At 30.9% G+C, this 24214-nt stretch overlaps 1 protein-coding gene across 1 annotated transcript; it reads right to left on the bottom strand.

Annotated features, from left to right (window-relative positions):
- Positions 1-317: 317 nt before the first annotated feature.
- LOC129966978 (hemicentin-1-like) lies at positions 318-21486 on the bottom strand. The gene is made up of 9 exons (XM_056081602.1): positions 21334-21486; positions 15244-15420; positions 11951-12124; positions 10197-10373; positions 9239-9424; positions 6993-7181; positions 4681-4839; positions 3144-3181; positions 318-509 (listed from the first exon to the last, which is right to left on the bottom strand). Exons 1-9 carry the CDS (start codon positions 21398-21400, stop codon positions 447-449), a joined length of 1230 nt encoding a protein of 409 aa, XP_055937577.1. The 5' UTR covers positions 21401-21486; the 3' UTR covers positions 318-446.
- Positions 21487-24214: the final 2728 nt, after the last annotated feature.

Below are 24214 nucleotides of genomic sequence, written 5' to 3'. Positions count from 1 at the left end.
AAAATACTGAATGACCGGACCGCCGAAATAGCAACACTTGCCGGAACTGTGGTTGAGTCCTAAGAGCCAACACCGGCCACGGTACAATCCTTCCCGAAAGAAGTACGTCCCGTCATCGATGGGAGAAGCCAGATCCTCCGCATTTTTGTGTATCCCCCAGGCTGGGGAGATCCAACCGCCATACCGGAAGCATCTCATCCTCGTTTCGAGGTGCCCTGGGGGTCTTCGTGAAATAGTAAAACTGATATGTCAATACTATGATGATATTTTAATGGAGTATTTCAGTGAATGTATCATATATAAAAAAATTGCCACAATTAATCAATAAGGCTCATTTTCATTAAAACTATTTACAATGCTTTTTAAATTTTTACATATTTTATTGTATACAAATCAAAATTTGAATCTTTAATATCTTCTGCCATTTGATGTTAAGACGATTTTTTTTAGCCATCATCAGCAATGCCGTCGCCGCTTCCCTGACCAATGCCAGATCCTCCTTCTAAATCCTGTTTAAAAAAAAGAGAGAAAGATCTTATGCATGTGCTGAAAGCCAATGATATAATGACGAAGGAATTAAAAATATATTTTGCAATTCAAAATTAATTAATCTTAACCCGGAATGTTATATAGTGACTGATCTAGATCGTGTTTTTTACAGAATTTTTTATATTTATATATGTATTTAAGTCGAAGTAGAAATTACTTTAAAAAAGAAGGTAATCATTTAAATATGATTAAGCATCTAGATACCTTCTAAATTCTTATATGAATTTGAAGTAATAAGAAATATTCTAAATAGGATGTGTCATTTAATTAAAACGATTTTTCCTTCTACTCAAGATTTATCCTATTGAGTCAAATGAGAATCATGTAGAGACTACATTCAAAGCTTATCTGGTAAACTGGTTCTATAAGAAAATATAGACATTATTAGTACTGTATTTTAAAGTTGCAGCTCATTTTGCAAAAATATACTCATTACCTATTTGTTTCATTATCGCTTCCACGCCTTTATTTTTAGGTAATTTTATTTTGGTGGGCTAAAACTTGTGAAAGCATGACTGATTTTTCTGGCATTTGCAATAGCATTTCAGCTCAGAGTCAAGAATCTAAAGAAGTTTTTTTCCACACTTGCTTATAAGATCTTTCAGCACGATTCGTTTATAATATTAAAATAATAATAATAATTTGCTACTCTGTTACTTTCTTTTTAACACTTTTTCTTGTGTATATCCTTTAAACATATATTTGATTAAATATTTTTTTTATTAAAAGCGGTCATGTTCTAAAAAAAGAATTATTCTGTACAATTTTACTTTAAAAAAATGGCTAAATTGTATAATTAAAAGCAAAGAGTCCAATTTAAACTCGTAACCTCCTTACAATACCTTTACTATGTTATAAAATGTGTGGTTTATTCATTTTCTAGCTAGACATACAGCTTTAGAAAAGCCTTCCAATTTTGCAGTCAAGGAGCATGTTAGCATCCCCTTCTACTGAAATTACATACACAATCAATGGAAGCTTAATGACACATGACCCTGTTTGTAATTTCGAATGATTCATCAGCCAGAAACCAATGAAAGATAGCGGGTATCAAATCTGTAATCGTCCAGCGTCGAATCTTTTATCACAAGTTGCCATGGCAATCGAATACCACGAAGAATGTCAAAAAAAAAAATCACATTTCACGATAGTTTTGATTGTCCTTGAAATTTTTCATATAATTTTCAGATTGCATAGATATAGAAATTTTTCTGAAAAAAAGGAAATTTCTTCTTTCCCATCTGCCTAGAGGCCTCAAAAGAGTCATAGTGACATTAAACTCCGATGTCCTAAAATAGTCCCAACTGAGGTGAGCCTGTTTTTAGGAGTGCATCAAAGTAATAATGATGACGAAGGAAAACAAAAAAGATATGCGACAATAAAATCAAAGTTGTAATTTTTTTCTTTTCAGTTTTCAATATGAAAGCAATAAAATATTTAATATTTTTCCTGAGCGCAGAACTTGTGAACAGAGAATTCGTATCTCATACGTACAAAGTGAAACTTCAGCTTGACGCAACTCTTGACATGATTTTATTTGTCTTCATTTCAACCTAATTTTATAAAATTCGGGCCTATAATGGCACTGGATTTTCTTTTCTATTTGAATAGGCAAATATCAGATGAATACTTGCTTCCTTTCACCATCGGTTAATGCGTAATTATTTCAAAGCCATTCTCATTTATTTTGCCATTAAAATTAAAAAATGGAATAAAATATTTAAAAATATATATCATACAAATATTATTGAATTAATTCGAATCATGCGACTTTATCTAAACTAAGCCATTAACATTATAAATAAAAATTTCTTTGAATTATAAACTGTTGGGTACACAAAAATAAAATAATTATTCAAGGGGATTGGAAAAAAATTCAAGAAAAAAGGATTGGAAAATCATGCTCCAAGATATCACTGTCTAAACTGAAAAGAGAATAAAAAGTATTGTGAATGAGAATATTGTGTAATGTAATATAGTATTCTCATTTATGAAATTTCCAAAATATATATGTGTGTGTTTGTGAGAGAGAGAGAGAGATAGTGTGTGTAATATTATTTTGGTTTAAGTAGAATGCAGGTTGGAAGCAGTGAAGAGACTTGGTATTTTTAATTTCGTTTTAATATCCATTTCGGGAAAGCATAATTATTAACAAGAAGACGCAGCGCGGCACAAACACAGAAGTAAGAAAAGGGACGAACAAATGATCACTAGTCTTATATAACATAGAATTTCTGGCCAGGCGCCAATTCAATACACGTGGTGGGTGACCTTTGACACCTTTTCAGGGGCAACCGAAGATATCACTTTCTTTTGTTACGTAGTACTGATGGCGCATTATTTTTACAGAGGAATTAATTAAACCGAAATTGGAATTGGATCACGAAATAAGAGAATATTTTAGAATGAAGTTAAGATGGGCTAAATCAAGATAAAATCTTGAAAATTAATTAATTTGGATTAAATTAAAAGTTTAAAATATCATTACACACACACACACACACACACACACACACACACACACACACATATATATATATATATATATATATATATATATATATATATATATATATATATATATATATACTCACCTCATCGTCTGATGGGAACTTGCCACCACATGCTTCACCTATAGAAAAGAAATTGAACTAGAAATTTCATAGAAATAAATTGAAAATTAAATATTAAAATAAATTATTAAACCTTGTAACATCTATATATAAGCATATTTATTAATTGCGACTTTTTATGAAACTCTTAGTTAACGAATTTTATTCGTTTCTGAAAAATGTTCATAAATAGATAAGTTCACAAAACAAAATTATTTATCTTATAGAAATTTTAAAAAAATTGATATTACATTCTAAATGAATGATGAACTTTAATAGTTACTTAATTAAACTTTATTAAAATGGTCTGATTTTTATGAAAATTTAAGCACTCAGAAACCCTTCACAAAAGATGGATACGTCACTTTACTCTACTCATCTAAAAGAAATGAAAACATATATTCTGCATATTAATGCTATATTTCCCGAAAACTCAGCAGGGCAAAATTAAAAATCTTTTGCAAATTAATTACAAATATAAACATTTATCGATGCTTATGTAATTTGCAAAGTGTCGTATGTTCAAACTAAATATTAATCTATTAATAATAAAGATAAATGGGAAGTGTGTGTTGGTACACTACAGACCAGACCGTTTGACTTACATCTACTTAATTTGGAACATATATACTTTGTAGGATGGGAATGTGCATCTCTGAGCGATTTTTTTAGATTTTAATTAATTAGAAACTAATTGTACAAATTATATTACTGCACAAAAATAAAACTTACGCCGTTTGAAAATATGAAAAATTTTCTTAAATTTTTAGGGAAATGTGGTAATTTTTTTTTAAAAAAAATTCTAATTAATAAATTACATTGTTGTCTTGAAATTCAAAACGTTTTCATTTTTTCCTCAAATATTTAATTACGCATTTATTCCCACTGTAAAAACTTAAAAAAAGAAAAATTATATTTAATACCTGCTTAGTTTAAGAAAACTTATTTGGAAGTGAAGTTACAAATAACACGAAATTTGGAAAATAATAGGAAAATATATGATATAATAATATTGTCCCTATTAGAAATGGTCATGTACATAATAAATAGAACTAAGGTTAAAACAGTAAAAAAAAAACATAGATTTAGTGCCAACAATTTTGCGGAATCATTGGCATGAAGTTATATCTAAATGATATTTCGGAAAACAAATATAACCAATAATCCCCGAGAACCAACTAGTTGTCAGTTGTCATCTTCATAACTAGATGTATAATCAAACATAATTTCAAAAATGTGTTTTTTCTGATTAAGGAAAGTTTGAACTTGGACAAAACAAGATTCGAAATTTTTGACGATTACAATACTTTGTTTACTTCGTATATGAAAAAGTGAAAATCTACGGAAGAAAAAAGCAGTCAATAGTATCAAAAAATATAAATAGGGAAGTAACAGCTTCAAAATGAGAACAATTACTGGAAAGTAATTCAATTTTTCTAACTGATACCATCTGTTTCATTTACACATCGCCCATCTATTATTTACAGGTGCTGCAAAACTTTCTGAAAACAAAACTTACGATATTCCTCATCTTCTTCACCTCTGACGTGTATCTGTACATTCTTTCCTGGACATTTCTTTCCTCCGTTTGAAGGAGGTGGAGAATCACAAACGCGCTTTCTTGAAGCCACTAACTTTCTACAAGACCATGGAGACCACTCGCCCCAGCTGCCATCCACTGGAAAAAGAAAATCACATGATAATAATATCATTAATAATACATATATATAGTCTAATTTCAATTCACGAACTTACTTTGCTTCCAATGATCATTCACATGGCGAAATCTTCGTAAACCGAAATTATATGTCACCTTCGGAATTTATGTAAATTTAATCCATTCCTTTTTCTTTGACGATTGTTTCTTGAAACTCGATATGCTCAAAGGACGACCACTGCCCCAATATACCGTGGTAGCACATTTATATTGCACAGCATTATATAATATTAAGACATATTTTCAATATTGTATTTAAAGTTTCGCCATCAATTGTCTAACGTATTTATAAAAAAGATATGCGTACATAAAAAATGGGGGAAAAGATAGTATCCATTGTATCAAAGAGCTGCGAATGAGTAAGTCTTTACTTTAGATTGTCGGTTGGTAACAAGATTCCAAAGAAGCCAGTGACTATGTTTGCGCAAAAGGGGCCAGCTTTTATAAAAGTCTATTGTACTCTTCTGGAATAATACTTCGCAGAAAATAATAAGTAAAAATTAAAGATATCTCAAAAAGCTATCGAAGCAAATCAGATATCTTTTTTTTTTTAATTTGTAACTTTTGACAACTCGATTCTATTTCCTGTCCATTGGATCCCTGTCTTGCTAAAAAATATAACAAAACATTCAAACCGAAACTAGGAAAGTGTATAGAAATGTTCTTTAAAATGTGTAGGGTTTTTTCCCGGTGTTACAAATATCTTATGGATATGTGTAAAGCAGTGTTAGCATTTCTGATGCCCAACGTAAAACTCTTTTTTTTTTTTTTTTTTGCAAAATAATCGATAATTTTTGTATAAGTTATGTAAAAAATAAAATACATTTCAGTCATTTAAAAGTTTATTCCACAAAGCTGAATAGTAAGTTTACTAACCATTACGCATTATCTCATATCAAGAAATTAAGCTGAACAAAAACATCTATCATCATTTCCTTTTCCATGTGATGTTTTGATTTATGACAAAAACCCAGCTACACAAATTAGAAACAGGAAATGGAATGAAAGTTCTTCAAATTTCATCACTCAGGAATGTGTAGTTTTTTTATTGACAACCAAAACTCGATTAATTCTGTATAGTTACATTTTTCTTTTAAAGAAATGCTACTGTACTGACTAGCGCCCTCTATGTACGAGCTCAAAAAAAAAAAGAAAAGAAAAAAAAGACGAGAACGAGAGAAGCTGTGGTGGAGTGACGTGAGGATGAGTGGTATTATGTGGTAAGACGATGTGTGTGTGATGTGTTTCGTGGAATATGGCCTCAGAAATCTGTTAACAAACAGTCCATTTAATGCTGAAATAACTTTATATATGTGTACCTATGATGTGTGCAATTAATTATTTATTAAAACATAATGCACTAAAAGTTTGTTGACTATTATTTGCTTTTAAGAGACGTCACACCACATATAAATGAATCCAATTCTCTTCTGCATCAATAAATCTAGACAGAGGAGTTCGCGAATTCGAATTGTGATCGTCAAATATGAAATTGAAGCAAAAATATAAAAATCATATATATTTAGTGCCCCTATGACCTAATCAAGACACTAGTCACAAGTCAGTACTGGTAACCAATAGCTTAAAGCAAATTAAGCATATTTAAAATGCGAATTAATAATTTTTTTTTACTCATTTCATATGGCTGCGTAAACTAAGAAAAATACAAATTTGCTGATCTTAAATTTCATTATGTTAGCATCAATTACACATTTGTAAGGAGAATCTGGACTGGAAACCTATAATTTCCGTTCACAAACTTTGTTTCATCAATTGTTTGACACAAAAAATCTGATTAAACATTAAGTAATGTTGCAGCAATAGAATTTAAGTGAAAATGAAAAAAAGAATTTTTTTAGAAATCTCATTATTTATTTACAACAATGTTATTGGTGGTTTATGTATTTATCTTATTAATGTATGTAAAATACAAAAGTTATCGTAAATTACTTATTTAGCTATTTAAGTTAAATGTAAAAGTTATGAATGAGGCATTTAACAAGTTATCATTTTTGCGAATTAATTGTGAATTACTTGTATTAAATTTCATTAAGAATATTGAAATATGAATCTATCTTCAACTTTCAAAAGATCATCTATAGAAAACAACTGACCGACGCAGTTGATGGGTTGATTACAGAACCCTGCATCTAAAAAGACTCCTTGACACATGGATCCTTTGTGTTTGGGTAATGGGTTGTTGCAAGAGCGCTGGCGCATGGATATTGAAAATTCTTTTGATCCACTGCAATCTGGGGAATGGCAAGAACCCCAATCACTCCATTCGGACCAACTTCCATCCACTGCAAACAGAAATAAATAAATGAATAAATAAAAAAAATTATAATCTACATAAAAATTGAATAATTTTTTTGCATCACAAAATTCTAATGGGCTTTAAAACATTGAATTATTAAAATTAGGGAGGAAATACAAAGCGGAAAAATCGCTCTTTCCTCCAACAAAAAGATCCGTTAACAATTATTTTCTGTTTCAAAATCGTAGAAAGTATAATATTGTTTAAATAATGTAGATATTATTACAGTAGTACAGTAGATATTATTTTAAAGGTTATATAAATATTTTATAGGAAAAATATTTGAAATATTTACTGAAATTAGTGAATAAAACTGATATCGCAGAAAAAATCACTTTTTTTTAAATTTAAAATTGCATGAAGAAAATTTTTCTACGATGATATGGCCCGAAATTAATGAATAAGAAACGTTCAAATTTTTATTAATTTTTAATTAAAAACTAAATTCGGAATCCTTCCTCTCAGAGAGACAAAAAAAAAAGAAAGAAAAAAAAAAGAACCACAAGAAATAAGTACGTGACAAATTAGGTAGATCTATATCTAATGATCGGCCTTGTAGAACATCTGGATGATATTTTTCATGAAGTATGATCTCATAGTACAATTTACAGATACTATACTTGCTTATAAAAGTTATAGTGTTAAAAATTAATAACTGGCATATGGATCAGAAGTATAATTTCAAATGAAGTAACAAATCAAAATCAAACAAAAATCAGTAAAAAATGAACACTCGGTTATTTTTGCTGAAAAATGACAAATACAAACAATCTAAATGTTTAGTATTTAATTGTTTGAAAATTAAATGATGGAAGATGGTGGAATGTTTAAGAATTTTCAAGAACCGTTAAAAATTATGTGAACTTTGCGTTCTTTCTGAACTCTGAAGAAATATGTAAGAGTTGCAAATTAATGTTTTCTCCCTGTCGTCCAGCGACATAACTTGATGTTCCTTGAAAAGTATCAGATCTAATGATAACTAAAATGATCTGAACCAGTCCCAGAGATCCAAACAAAAGGATTTAATTATTCGATGTGCGGACGGTATAAGATTAATTAGAGAAGATAACCATTGCAAATGAGTAAATGAACAAATATTAATAAAGAGAAAAGAAAGAATTCTAATTATAAGAATGATACAAGGGAATTGGTGCAGAAGGCAAGAAACGACTATGAGGCAACACATTTTGTTGGCGAATTTATTCCAAACACCCAAAACTTGAAAGATAATGACGCCGAGAAATGACAACAGAAAATGCGAGACGTGGTTATAATTTTGAATAAGATCATCACATGTTTTATTATCTTATTCTACTGGGATATTATGGGGAGTTTGTCCGTCTCTCCATAAGCTCTATCATCTACGTGTAAACAATCTTGAATAAGATCATTACATGAGAATTTTATGATCTTTTCTACTGGGAGCTTATGGGGACTCTGTCCGTCTCCCCATAAGCTCTATCTTCTAAATGTATATAACCTTGAATAAGATCATCACATGAGGATTTTATTATCTTATTCTACTGGGATCTTATGGGGAGTTTGTTCGTCTCTCCATAAGCTCTATCTTCTACTTGGAAATAATCTTGAATAAGATCATTACATGAGAATTTTATGAGTTTTTCTACTGGGAGTTTATGGGGACTCTATCCTTCTCCCCATAAGCTTTGTCTTCTAAATGTATATAACCTTGAATAAGATCATCACATGAGGATTTTATTATCTTATTCTACTGGGATCTTATGGGGAGTTTGTCCATCTCTCCATAAGCTCTATCTTCTACGTGGAAATAATATTGAATAAGATCATTACATTAGAATTTTATGAGCTTTTCTACTGGGAGCTTATGGGGACACTGTCTCTTGCATCAAACTTTGAAAAATTATTACAAGATCATTTTTTAAATATTTATTCAAATTATAAGTTCATTAGAATGCTAAACATTGTTGTGGCATGTCAGTTAAGCTATTTAGGAACACATCGCAATTACGGCAATGCTTTTCTGTCGCTCCGTGAAGAAGTTGGCTAGATTGAAAAACTTACCTGGGCAGTTAAGGATTGTTGCTGTGCAACTTAGAATTTGCAATTCGCCAGCCTCTGTTTCGTCGCAATCGAGTCCGCCATGCTGGGGAGCAGGTTGATTACACGCTCGTCCTCTTACTCTCTCACCTCTGCCGCAAGATACCGAACACTCACTCCACTCAGTCCACTCTGACCATTGTCCATTCACTAAGGGAAAATCAAAAGAAAAAAGATATCAAATAGTTAATGACGATTCTAGTTTTACTTGCTCTATTGTATTTATTCAAGCGGAAGCATAAAAAACTCATGACAGTAAAAAGTGTGACATCTCTTCTTGATCAAAGCAATCTTGTTAGAACCTAAATAGTGACTGAGGCAGGAAATTGAATTCCAGCATATAAGAGTCGTCTCCTTCATGGAAAATTTACAGGGGAATCTGGTTCACAGTTGTGTATAGTTTAAATGAAAACCAGAAAAAAAATCCATCAACAACCACCTCGATGCCAGCAAGGGATTCATCGCAAAAGTGCATACCAGTCTGCAAGCTTTTGAACAGTATTCATAAAGAGCATAATCAAATAAAACCCATAACATTACAGTCTATATTCTTAGGTTGTACCATACCTTATCTCTCTTCTCCTTTTTTTTTTTTTTTTTTTTTTTTTTTTTGCTACTTGTTTGACACATTCTTAATATCAAAGCAATGTTTTAATATATCCAGGCAGTTTTTTTTCCGAACTGCTCCCTATAATTAGTGCACTTTTAAAAATTGCTAAAAGAATATGTTTTATTATTCATAAGATTTGCCACAATTGTCTAGCCAAGATGTGAGAAGAAAAGATATACGATGTAGGAAAACATGTCTCCAATTTTGGACACAGTCTGTTTTGGGGGCATGTGATTCATTGACTTAATATAGTGAAAGCAAGATAATTCTAGAAGACAAACACATTTGAATCACCAGTTAGTCAAAACTCACCTGGACATGGTCGAGATGCTCTGCAATGCCTTGTCTGTTGCTTTGGACCTTCGCAAGGTTTCCCCTCTGCCATAGGAGGAGGGTTATTACAAGATCTGTACCTATTAATGGTACCTCCTGGACCACATGTCACTGAACATGACGACCATCGACTCCAATTTGACCATCCTCCATCACCTGCACATATTAGATATATAATTGTATCATACACTCTTTAAATTACACATTAAAACATAGATGGAATGCAGATTTTTTGAAATAAATATTTTTATAGGACAGTTTCTTCTATAGAGAGTATATACATTAATTAAACATTCATAATAAATTAAAAACGTTATGCAATCATAATGAATCAAAAACAATAAGGAATATAGGAATATAGTTTAAAATAAGAATCAATCTCCAAAATTTATTCACTGTTTCAAAGCATTCTGTGAAGCACCGAGGTTTACGTATTAGAGAATATTACTATAATAAGTGTTTTGAATTCGAAGGTTAAATTAATTGTTTGGACTCTAAAAGAAATTGAGATGCTTTATGGGACGACTATCCTAAAATAAATGTTACTAGACGTGCTATTATCCGATGAACCGATAACAATATAGGCGAGTGGTTCAACTCGTTTAGTTATCATAATAACGTGCTAATCATATTACGTCCATTCTTCTCAGTTGCCAAGCAAATGAAAAATGTTGATTTCCATACTCTACGTTTTTCAAGTACAGAATATGAAAATGAAACAATAATCCAGATTTCCCCCCATTTGACTTATGACTTTTCCTGACTTCGAAACATATTGTGTGGTTAGAAATTTACGGTGAATACAGGAATTCTGATTGCGATTATATCATTCTTTAAAAGAGTTTTAGAAGAAGAATTTTTGAATACTGCGTCTATCAAATGTAAAAAAATGGCACGTCTATGTGTTAAAAATGTAGGCCAATTCTTTGAAGAAAAGGAGAAGTGTAATGGTATTGAGAGCAGAAGTTAATAAATGTACTTTAATTTTGTTCGCAAAAATCTATAAAACAAACTTGCATAATTATATTTCTGCATTTTTTCAAACTTCTCCTTTTTATAAAGTTGATTAAAGAATTGATCTATACCTCTATATCGTTTTCGAATCGACATTCAGCGTTGTTGCAATAAGCCAGTATCACTAATAATTATTTTAGGATATTTATCATTTAAAAGTTACTGAATCACTTAATCCATTAAATTTCTGCATTTTTTCATACTTCTCTTCTTTATAAAGTTGATTAAAGAATTTATCTATACCTCAACATTGTTTTCGAATCGATATTCAGCGTTGTTGAAATAAGCCAATACCACTAATAATTGTTTTAGGATATTTATCATTTAAAAGTTACTGAATCAATTAATCCATTCTCCCAAATTCATTAGTCCTTAACTATTTTCCATTTTTTATTGCCTAATTAAATGATACTGTTCATTTTGGAATCATATAGATTCAATTGTTTCCATAGAATACGTGAAATGTTTTTGAATAATGTGTAACCTTTTCGTTGAATATTTGCATCTTTGAACGATTTCAGATTATTAATTTAAGAAGAAATAATTTGATACCCATATGACGCACATGCACAGTAATTAAATGGTTCAAGAACGTGGATCTACTTAAATAATTATATTTTAAATTACTCCAAAGATGGAAGTTAACTTTTTTTTTCTCACAGAAATGCTTTAATTTCAATAATCAAATTAGCGTGACAAAAATAAGTAGTAACACTGACGTGGACATTCTTTAATGGCGAAACACATATCTGACTCCTGAGGGGCACCTTCACAGGGTCTTCCTCCATTCATCGGTATAGGGTTGCTGCAGGATCTATATCGGTTGGTGATGCCCTGCCCACACGTAGCAGAGCACGATGACCACTTGTTCCATTCGCTCCAGCCACCATTCACTGTAACAAGTCAGATTGAAAACAAAAATTAGGAAAACAGTAAAACAGTAAAAAAAAGAAGAAAAAGAAAGAAAGAAAATTGAAATCTGCTATCGCAAATTTCAAGTTATCATGTGAGAACATTATTATTTTAAGTCATTGTTTGTCTTAATTAATTTTATTCATTAAGAAGTTTTAAACCGGTTGGAAACAATCACTTGACTATCGGATTACGTATGCGCCGATATTTAGAAAAACGGAGTTGTTGTTGTTTTTCGTCTCAAAATTAGTCCAGCTCCAAAACTTTATCTCGAGGCCAGAAATTCTTTTTGTTTGCAAAAATACGGTTTCAACTATTTGGAATGATCGTTAATTTTTAGAAAAGCGATATCTCCCCCCCCCCCCCATCACAAAATTGTTTGGAGCTCCAAAACTTTTTTTTTCCTTGTAGAAAAATTGAAAATTAAAAAAAAAAATACATAACTTTTGATACCTCTCGCCCTCAGGTTCGCTTTCATTCCCTTTTTCTTCTTTGTGCTTCTTCGAGCGATAATTTCTTAAGGCACTGCTCTTTATTGGCCAGACAGGAGAAGAGCACATGGAGGACATTCGCGCCAAGTTGTAACTTTTTGTTTGCGAAAGTCGCTTAATGTAGCAGCCTTCTTTATCATTTTCTAATAACCCTAAACATTTTCGTGATGAACTTCTGATTCTCGATGGCCACGACCTAATCTCTCCTCTTCATTTTGAATTATATTACATAGTGAAATATGACAAAACCTCCAATCTCAACAATTGGATAGAATTCGCCAATTTGTAGTATAACTAATCAATCAAAATTCTCTATCAGCATTGCTGAAGTATAATTTAAAATAATATATATATATATATATATATATATATATATATATAACTTTTTATAATGCTTTCATTTATACTATTGTAAATATATTTTTATTTTTTACAATAAAATTTTATTATTATAAATATATTTCTGTTGACACTGTAATTTGGTATTATTTGTGCTAAATGATGTCTTTGAACTCATTCTTTTATTTGCTTGAAGATATTAATTATGGCTATTTACATTGCTTTAAAAACTTAACTTTATACTGCCATTATTTAAATAATAACTAAAAGTTACAATATATCAGATTTAAAATGAGATGTACAGTATTAATATTCATCCAGTGTCTTATGCCATATTGAGGTTGAATCATCAATACAATATGATAACCCTATGCAATCTCGTTCCCAACATTCTCCCCAGCCTGGTCAACCTCGCGGGGTCTGACCAGAGAGGACGGGCGGATTATTTTCGATCATTAGCTCTCAATTCGCTGGATCTTACCTTCCCGTCCTGTCCCGGATGTAGGCCGATCACTCTGGCCTTATTCCACATGTGCTGTGGTTGGACGTCTTCTTGCAAGAGCACGATATCGTCAATTTGGACATTAACGAGACTGCCCTGGTTTCGCACTTGATGAAAAGATCGCATTTGAAGTAAATATTTCTTTACCCATTTTTTCCGAAAACAGTCTAGTAAGTTCTGCTGCTACTTGTATTTTTTTCCCCTCATTCTTATCTTTACTTAATGTTAAATTTGATCTAGGGGTTCTAACAATCCACCTGAAACTAATGCCAGTTCCGCGCTTGAAACCGGTCAAATGCAATAACCGTTATATAACGGTCTACACTCAGCTTTAGAAACACTTCAATCTAAGGGTCTAAAGGAATCTAAAGGTCCCTGGTTCGTTCCCGGGTTTCATCAAAAAATGCTACCTACAAATTAACAAACCCCATTTTCGGATGTGAAGAATTTTAAGAGAGCATGGCGTCTTGTTATGTGAATGCTGAAAACTCCTTAACCATTCATTAGTGGTGACAAAAATGAAGTTCGTCGCTAACTTCGATATCGTGTATGCTCGTTCATTCAAGCTGGTGGATAATGAGTATAAAAATCATGATAACGACTCGATTGCCCAGATTGCGATCAACGAATAAGGGTCAGATCCCAGAAATTCGATATGTTGCGGATAGCTTATAAGCAATAAGCAAGTCTCATTTACAGATAACGGCTCTAAAAAAATACAAAAGACAGTCAAAACTTATCCTCTAGATAATCATGATCCTCTAGATTTAAGCTCCAATGAAATGAAAGTCTGTGGTAAGAAACTTTAATCCTTGGATTCCTTCAATATATATACAAATCATTCAATAAATGATCCATTTGTTTCACGACATTGTAGCCATCATTGTTTTCATGACACAAATAAAAGCTGGTAAAATATTTGAGATTAGTCATGCAGGATAAATAATCCACGAAAAATTATATTCTCAGATGTCACGTGTACATATTATAATCTGGCCTTGTGATGATGCAATGTGAATCTCGTTGCAGACGATTCTGATGTCTTCTTTTCATTCGTAAAACTGGATATCCAAGAACATTCCACGCTACTCCAATGTAGTGGCGAAATCTCAAATCAGTAATCAATATCGTGGAGTGGAATTTTGGCACTTAATCCAAACAAATTTTCATCATACCATTTGAAATGCGTGTATGGTGAATGCAGATGAGGACAGAAAGACTTGGGACTTGTAGGGCTAGGTTTGCCATGGACTCCAGCAAGGCATTTTCCAAGGGGATTAGGCCGAGCGAGGCTGACGTGAAATTTAGCATTCCTTTGGCAAAGTATGGAATGATTGTGAATGACTGGATTTAACTACTATGTAGCTTTTTAAGATTGAACAATATTACACTTTTTTTTTCTTGAAAAAGATCGTTCCAAGATCTGAAAAGTCTATGAAGTCAGCATTCTGTGACCATAAAAAAATATCATTTATTGCATGATTGCTTTGAAGACGCGGTTTCTTTCAATATGCCTTTAATCCCTACTTATAATAATATGCTTAAAGAATCATTGCATTATGGCATAGTTTCTTTTGACAAGGACATCTTAAATGCTAACAAAGATTATTATGCCTAGAAATTCATTACATGTTAGTGCAACAGAAGGTCATCATAATGGCTTACAAGAAACAACAAAACAGACCTCTACCTATAAGATTTCATTTCTATAGTTCCATTATAGTATTATAGTAGATTTTGACTTGTTTTAATCAATTTTTGTATTTACCTGGACATGCAACAGTTGTGTCACAGTTTTCAGTCTGTAAGTATTTTCCTTGGCACCATCGACTGCCCACTCCAGGTGCAGGATTACAAGCACGGAATCTCTTTCTTATTCCACGTCCGCAAGAGACAGAGCACGAAGTCCAGTCTGACCATTCGCTCCATTGCCCATCAGCTGCAACTGTAGAGGGGAGGTATGAAAGCGAATATAATAAGAATATTATGTATTAAATGTATCGAGCAATAAGAGGCAAGTAAAAAAAAATAATTAAAGGCTCTTTTATTTGTCCAACACGATTTATAAAGCAGTTTTTTAAAACTTACATTACTTTTTATACGTACAATAAATGCCGTAAATTTTTCTAACATAATATGTTAATTATGTTTAAAATCAAAAATATTAACCAGCATGATTATAATAATAAACCAGCGGAAGTAGTCACTTCAAAACTTTCTCGCATAATCTCTAATAAATTTGTCATGCCAAAAAACGCCTTACATGCATTGACGTACATTAGTTACGAAATATTAACTTTTGGCGTGTATTTAGCATTTTTACTGAATCTGTCGTGTCATCCTTGGCGAGTTATTTAGCGATTAATTTTATCATGAGGTTAATAATATCCGAAAATCAAATTTGTGTTTTAGACACATTTTTGCCAATAATTTAAATTTGGCCCAAAATTACAAATATAGTCACAAAATCCCATACCAAATTTGATATATTAAAATCACTGAGTTTTTGAATTATCGTGTTTACATGTTTCTGATAGTACAGACTGACACACAGTCAACCAGCAGTTGAATCTGGCTCAAAATTTGGCAGATGTCTACACTATAGATGTTAAATCTGTGTACTGATTTCTATCTATTTAGCTCTTTTATTTTGTAATTATCGTGTTCGAACAGACAGAAGGACTTTCTCTGAGAAGATTTTACTCAAAATTTGATAGAAATAGGTAAATTTGATGTTTTTGTTAAAGACCGCATACCAAATTTCAACCGTCTAGCTCAAAGCGTTGTTGAAATAATTTTGTCGCTTTCAGACTGACGAACATTTTCTAAAAAATGTGTTTTTTGAATTCAATGAGGTCTAAAACGTGGAGATTCGTCAAAATCTAAAATTGATTTTTTTTTTTCTTTTTTTTTTACGATTTCTATACTTTCTCTATACTGCGTATATGAGAATTCATAACGATATTTGTTTAACTTTGATTATTCATATAAAACATGATACAAATCCATTTTGTTTGTTCCACGATATGTTCCTAAGTAGTAAAATTCAGACATATATACAAATATTAAGATTATTTGTCTTTTACAATCAAATAATAGCTATCTTTCTCTTATATGCTAGAAAATATTCTTAAATCTTAGATCTTGTTGCAAAAATAGAGAAAGGGTTTATCATTCTTTTTCCAATGAAAGGGAAAAAATCTGTTATATCTTCTTACATGATAATCTATAGTCAAATATAATTCATACTCTCATTATAAGGAAAACTCTCGTTAATAATAAATGAAGCCACCAAAGATGCAATGATATAGTAAGATAGAATAATGAAACCATCGACATTCTAATAAGACTTTTCTTATATAATTCACATGCAACAAGAATAGAGCAAACAATCTTTCTTGATATGTTGTACATTGCACTTTCAACAATTGGATGTAAACATTTTCCCTTTCGATTCATTTCACAACCTTATCTACAATGAGCTTTGAAGGTTGTAGAAAATAATCAAAAGAGGAAAGGAAGAGAGTGATGCAAGGAAAGCAATTTTTTGTTTGTTACATGCTTGCGGTTGCGTTTTAACTACTCAACTGCAATCGCCGTGAATACATGTCAATCCATATCTTCATTTTGGTGTAGACGACGTATATACGTTACCGTTAAAGTATGAAATCCGTTATTTTATAGAATACCTAGTTATTCCATGAAATAACTGATCGTGTCCGTTAAAGTGTAAAACTCTCTTGTATTTCATGGTTTAACAAGTTATTTCATAGAATAACGATCTGCAGCCCGTTAAAGTGTAAAATAATCTATATCATATATCTCGCACGACAAATACATTCACCTTCCACCCCTACTGCATTTATGTTTTTGTTTGTTTGCTTTAGAAATAAAAAATGTTTTTGTTTTCGAAATAATTTTCTTTGTAATTCCAAGTGTTATTTTAGTAATCCTTGTTGTAACAAATGATTTTATGGTACGTTTCCATAAATACCATTTATACGCCGCATAAATTAGATAAATTGCTTCTTTTTCATTTTAATTGTCTATCATTAGTTTAATTTCATTTTAGATAAATTGTTTATTTTACACTTTAACTGTCTCTCATTAGTTAATTTATAGAATACTTAGTTATTTCATAGAATAACTAGTTAAAGTGTCAAATTAATAACATATTACACACTTTAACGGACACGATCAGTTATTTCATGGAATAACTAGGTATTCTATGAAATAACTGCATTATATACTTTAACGGTAACATATACACACCCATCGTTTGGCTTTGATAATGCACCGTGTGAGGTATTTTTTTAAAATAATCCCTAAGTAAATTGATTAAGGTGATCAATTAATGTTCATATTCATGACGACATATAGGAATTAAGTTTCTTAACAGCCTATAATCTGTCACCTAAATCTTTTCTCATTCTTAGCAAGATAAATATTAAAATTTGCATATTGTTAATTAAGAAAACCAACTATTATTCTCTGCTTTTAAAAAATTTCAGAAAAATAATGAAACACTTGATACAGAATATTTTGCTATATTTCACTGAGTTTAATCCTGTCTTTGAATAGATCGATGAATTAAAACAAGGGAATGATCAGATATTTAGGTCTGAAATTTTTAAATACACATATTAAAGGCATTTTCGTCCGCATCTAAAGAAACATGATTATGGAAAAATAACTGAGAAAATTACATTTGTAAGTTTTGAATGCAGTAATGTAACAATTTATTCTAGCATCTCAGTTACTTAACATGCTGATTATTTTCTCTTATGCTATAAATTTCAGTCCCAAATCATTTCGGTTGTATTTATCTTGAATTGCAAATACAAATAAACAATTCGTATGTGAATTTCGGTCATTTTTTGTTTATTCCTAAGTCTAAATTCTTTAATGATTAATTTTCTCTAACCATTTAACATATAAGAATGGCATCTAATTTTTCTTTTTCCTTTTGTATTACAGTTAAATTTGAAAAGTATGGACACCACGATCTTTGACAACACAAAAGTAAAAGTTCAATTATTCTGAAAATTCAAATAAAATAAACAGTATCTAAAAATAAATACAAGAGAAATCTACCGTTTTTAAATAGTAATAGGTAGTAGAGAACTAGTTTGTTTCCATAAATAAAACAATTAAAAAAACAAGCAATCAGTTTTAATAAAATAATGATTATTATGAGTAAGAAATTTTAATAATTGAACAAAAATCATCTGGATGAATAAAAAATAAAATACATCCTTTATCATCATACGTATAAAAAATATGTGTTTTTTTAAGCTTTTTGTTTGATTGACTGCTAACGAAATCAGGGTTTTCCTTTTTTTCTTTCTGGGGAATTGATATTTTTTATAGTAGACCATTTTTAACCATCATTAAATAGCATACTAAAAATAGCTACCTTTGGCAACCAGCTTGTTAGGCCGGATTATTGACTTTTTATGCTATTAAGCTGAATTTTTATACTATTGGCTGAATACAGAGTGCATTTTTAAAATATTTCTGGAAGCAGAAATTTTTAGCTCATAATAATAAATATATTATTATATACAAATTAAATAAATATATATACTACGAAATAAAAGCGGAATGAAAATCCAATTTCATAGTTAATATCCAAAGAAAATATTTTTTTAATGTTAATTTTACGTTATCAAAAGCACTTGCTATAATGTTTTCACAGCTGAATTTGAATTTCGTCTTGTAATTAGTATTAAAAACACAGTAACAGCTTTGTATAAAATTAAATTATAAATGTATTAAACATAAAGAAATGATTGTACTGAAATGAAATTGACTATCATTAAAAAGGTAATATTTTTTTATTAGAAAAAAAATTTAAAAACCATTCTTGTGAGATTAACAGTTTTGGAAGATATGGTCATTAATTTCTATATAAAAATATATAGATTACGCTTACAATTAAACTATTTTCAATTTCCAGCTTGCCTATTTCTCTATTTCTTTTACATGTTTTTTTTTTTTTTTTTCCTCTTATGACTGAATGAAGTTTTTGGTGATACGGCGAGTCTTGTTCATATCATTTCTAATAATAGTTTGCAATGTAACTGTGTATAAATGTAACTGTAAAAGCATTCAATAAAACTGTCCAAAACGTCCGTATAGCCATTTGTTTACATTCAACTTTTGTCATTCGATAATAAGTTATAACGCCAATTTTTGTTATATATATATTTAAAGAGAAAAAGAGAGCGATTCAATCGCTTTGCAATTGCTATAATATATTATTTTCAATTCCTTATTTTAATTTAGAGCAACCATTCTGAGTAGAAGCACGTGTATATTGACGTGACTTGGATATCTGTCTGTATAATAAATATACGCCTGTCATCGACTTAAATGTTATTTTTACTAGGTATAAAAATATTTTTCAGCATAAGTAAATGAAATACAAAAAAAAAATCTTGCTCTTGATATAGCAAAACAGAAAATGACAGATAAAAAAATAATCGAATAAATAATCTTCCATCGTATTTTAGGTTACATTTTACAAAATAAGAATTTTGGGGTAAGAGACAAAGAAAATGCAACAGGATTTAATTAAAATCTTAATTTAACTTAAATACTTGGAAAAATTTATATATTTTCTGATATAAGAAATATATTAAAATATTTGTAACTTTACCTTTTAAATTTTATTGAATTCTGTTAGCCGATGAATTCTTGATTGATTTTTGTACCGTGCAAGTCAGGTAATGATCTTATTTCAGATGTAGTATTTTAACTCACTTTAAAGCATGTATGTTTGTTATATAGGTGGCGCAGACGGAAGACTAAATGACAAAAAAATTAACCAAGGTAGTATTGAATATTTATTTTTTCTTAATACTATGATAAAATAGCATGTTTTGAAGAATAATACGAAATATCTGACGCAATAAAAGTACAATGCTTTTATAAAATATCAATTTGTATGAGAGAATAAAAGGTAAAAAAGCAAAAATTTGCCACTTTTATTGAAGCACTTAAGATAAAAAAAAATCAGGATCAATGGAATGCATACAAGTAAGTTACTTGATTAAGTAATTATGTCGTACAAGCAATAACATCATTAACAGTAATTATCAGTTTGACGAAGTTACGGAATTAGGAACCAATTACTATTTTGTGGATTTTGGATTCAGCATCAAAAACTGCACTTAATTGAATATAAAATGAATTGGCCGCAATTTATTTCCTAACAGCCTATTATAATTTAATAATTAATTTGAAGAAAATTCAGCATCGGATTTTTTTTATATTGTTTTGTAAAAGCTGTAATATTTCAAAAAGAGGGCTTTGCAATCAGTTGCTTACTGAAACTCAGCATCTAATTTATCACAGTTTCCAGAAGAAATATTTGAACTCTCAAAAGCCAAGTTTCACTTTACAATATAAACACTAAAAACAATTTTTTCCTTCATTTTTTTATGAATATTCCTTTAACGACACTGAAAGGATCATTTAAACCTTTTTTCGCTGTTGTAATTCCTTTCATAAAGATTTAAAGTTGTACCCCTGAGTAGTTATATGATACACATGAAAAATGTATTATATAAAATGGAATTGCTGCTTGATTTAATCGGGATATGAACAAAAATGAAAATCTAAAGACTGCTAAAAAAGCATGAGTTGTTTCAACTATTCAAATAATGAATCATGATGAGTGCAAAAAATTAAATTCCAGCGATTTATTTGTACCATTCTTTTTCCTAAAAACCTATTTTTATGATAAGAATAATGATTATCTGCTGTAACTTAATGTGCCTATTATAGCATTGGTCATAATTGTCAATTTATCACATAGTAGATTATGTTATAGGAGATACTCAAAGATATTTACCTGCTCCATGAGAGAGGTACAACAGCAAGGCCAGACTCGGTATGGGGACAAGCATCACGAAATTCATTCTGAGACCAGCGAGAGACTTTTTTTTCCGGAAGGAAAACGTTTTCTGTTCCTTCCGTTCTCTTCATTCAATAAAAAAAAAGGAGTGGGAAATCACACTGTGGAAAATAACAGTTGCATCAATATGTACGAAAGTTTCAAGTCGCTTATCGAAGGGTTTTTATTCTTAATTAGTTGCAGATAGTGATTCATAGAATAATATATGTTTGACTTCCTAACTTACTTGCAACCTGCAGCGGAAAAAGAAAATATTTTTGTAATTTATTTATTTCTAGTGTTGACCAAAATGAGAACCAGAAATCTTGAGCGATTTCTGTAAGATAACGGATAAGGAAGATTTGATTTCCCCCAACACAAACCCAGAATATTATTGTCTCCTTCCTCAATCAAGCCCTTCTCCAAGTAATATTAACTTCATCAAAATTCTTAAATTCATATTCTCCACCAAACACTCCCCCCCCCTTTTTTTCCATTTTTGTATTTTGTATAATTGTGTCGTTATTTTGTGTATTGTATGTGAAATTAGAGACTTTTTTTTCTAAATAAATCTTTTCGTATATACCGATTTACTTACAGGAAATCCTAGAGTTACCAAGTTCGGAGGTATTCGGCGGCGAAAAGAAATGAAGGTGCAGTATGCTAATTGACTGTATTGTGGTAAAAATATTATTTTAGTTACTTCTGATTCTTTCAACTCGAATGAGATTTAACATCTGATAGTTTACTAAGAAATATGCATGATTGCAGTCATTCGATTTTAAATTGCTTGTAAAATGATCCCCTAATAATATTAAAATATTTTGAAATCTTGGAACAGCACTTAAAATGTCTAGAGATTTTTTTTTCCATTATTACTTTCTCGTCTACGACGAATACAAAAAGGAAGTATTGTAAACACGTAGAATGCGAACTGGGAAATTTACGAATTTCTGCTTCTCAGACTTTCATGCTTCCGAAAGGTACATTTTTTTGGAAACATGTGTGTCTATAAATACGATAACTTAAAAAAAAAGAGCTAGACGGTTAAAATTTGATGCATGGCTTTTAAATCAGATTTGTAGATTTTTTTATCAAATTTTGAATGTAAGCTATTCAAAGGAAGTCTGTCTGTCCGGCAATTCGAGAACGTGAATTCGATAACTACAAAACGAAAATAGCTAGACAGACAAAATTTGACTCACAGCTTCAGTATTTAAAGCATATATTTGTAACAAATTCGGAACAAAATCTATCAAATTGTTGACCATTTTGTACTTTCTTATGTAAAGGCAATAACTCAAGAAAACAATAACTTAAATAAATGAAATTTGGTATGTGATCTTGCAATTACATATGCAGATCTGTGTCAAATTTTAGTTTCAGTCGTACAGATAAGAGTCGTCCAAAATACATGATTTTAGGGTTCTTGAGTGTTAAGAGTAAGTCAAAGATTAATCAACAAGAGTCAGAAGACAGATTCAATAAGAATCCTATATTCACTCCAAATATCTAGATTTTGCAGCGACTGTTTTCTAATGCCATACAAGGCATTAGCGGCCTTATGCGAGTTCCACAATTTGTTGCAGGGGAGAGGATTTGTTGCAGAAGACAGATTCAATAAGAATCCTAAATTCACGCCAAATATCTAGATTTTGCAGCGACTGTTCTGTAATGCCATACAAGGCATTAGCGGCCTTATGCGAGTTCCACAATTTGTTGCAGGGGGAGAGGAATAATTCCTTTATTAGAAAATATGCGAGATAGTCTTGGGAAAACCACTCACATTGATCATTTATCTTTTTCAGGCTGCATTTTTTTATTTTCGTATTTATAACATTATTGTCTAAAATCATGATTAAACACACCATTAAGAAATTTATGCAATATCTAGTAAAGGGAGCTATGCTCGTCTCTTATATACGAGTATATAAATGCTCTCACTATTGTATTGTAACATTCCCCGTTTCCCAGTACTGATAAGACATTTACAGCCAGCTGTGTCGTCGCTGTTACTTACTAAACTCCTCGAGATAGCCAGATGGTGGATCTTTTCACCTGGGTGGACTCGCATCTGTTCATTAGCGACTACAGTGAAAGACCACATGTGAGAATTCCTCGTCCAAGAGATATTCATTCAAAGAGAAAGGGTTGTCCGAAAATCTGGATGCTAAATGTTTCTCATTGTGAAAGGACTATAATAACTCAGTGTTCCAGAATAGTCAGTTATGAAAGGAGCATCACACAAAGGACCTTCCCACGACCGACTGGAGCCGCTGAGAGAGCATATTACTAAACCCCGATTGGCCGAAAGAGAGCTCAAATGACCAATGTAAATTAAGAGGCGGAGATTGTCGACGAAATAAAGTGCGGAGATTTTTTTTTTAGGAGAAGAGAAGAAACGAATTGCAGGTAGACTGTTGGACTATGCCTACGAGTTCGGAGTCCGAGAACCAACTGAGTTTCAAGAAAACCCTTCGACTTCGACTGTTGTGTCTCCTACTACAGGTGAAAATAATTATTTATTTAACCAAGATTAGAACAAGTTATTCTTTTGTATATATAGGGCTGTAAAATAAAGAAATGTCTGGAAATTCTGTTTCGTTATTTGATCAGTTAAGATCTAGATGATATGTATGTAAGAAAAATGCAAGTAAGCTATTGAATAATATTTTCTTCCTCTTGTCTTTTGATATCCGACAATAGCTTTACAGTTACGATGAGGTAATTTGTATTATTCAGGAATTAAAGACCATTCCGAAGAATGAGTGTTGATTATAAATGAAAGACGTCTCTTCAAAAGTGCAGTTGATTTATTTTAATTTAATTTTAGCGCAGT

Source organism: Argiope bruennichi, chromosome 4 (assembly GCF_947563725.1).
Source record: "Argiope bruennichi chromosome 4, qqArgBrue1.1, whole genome shotgun sequence".
NCBI classification, from domain to species: domain Eukaryota; kingdom Metazoa; phylum Arthropoda; class Arachnida; order Araneae; family Araneidae; genus Argiope; species Argiope bruennichi.
This window is presented reverse-complemented; position numbering and strand designations above follow the sequence as displayed.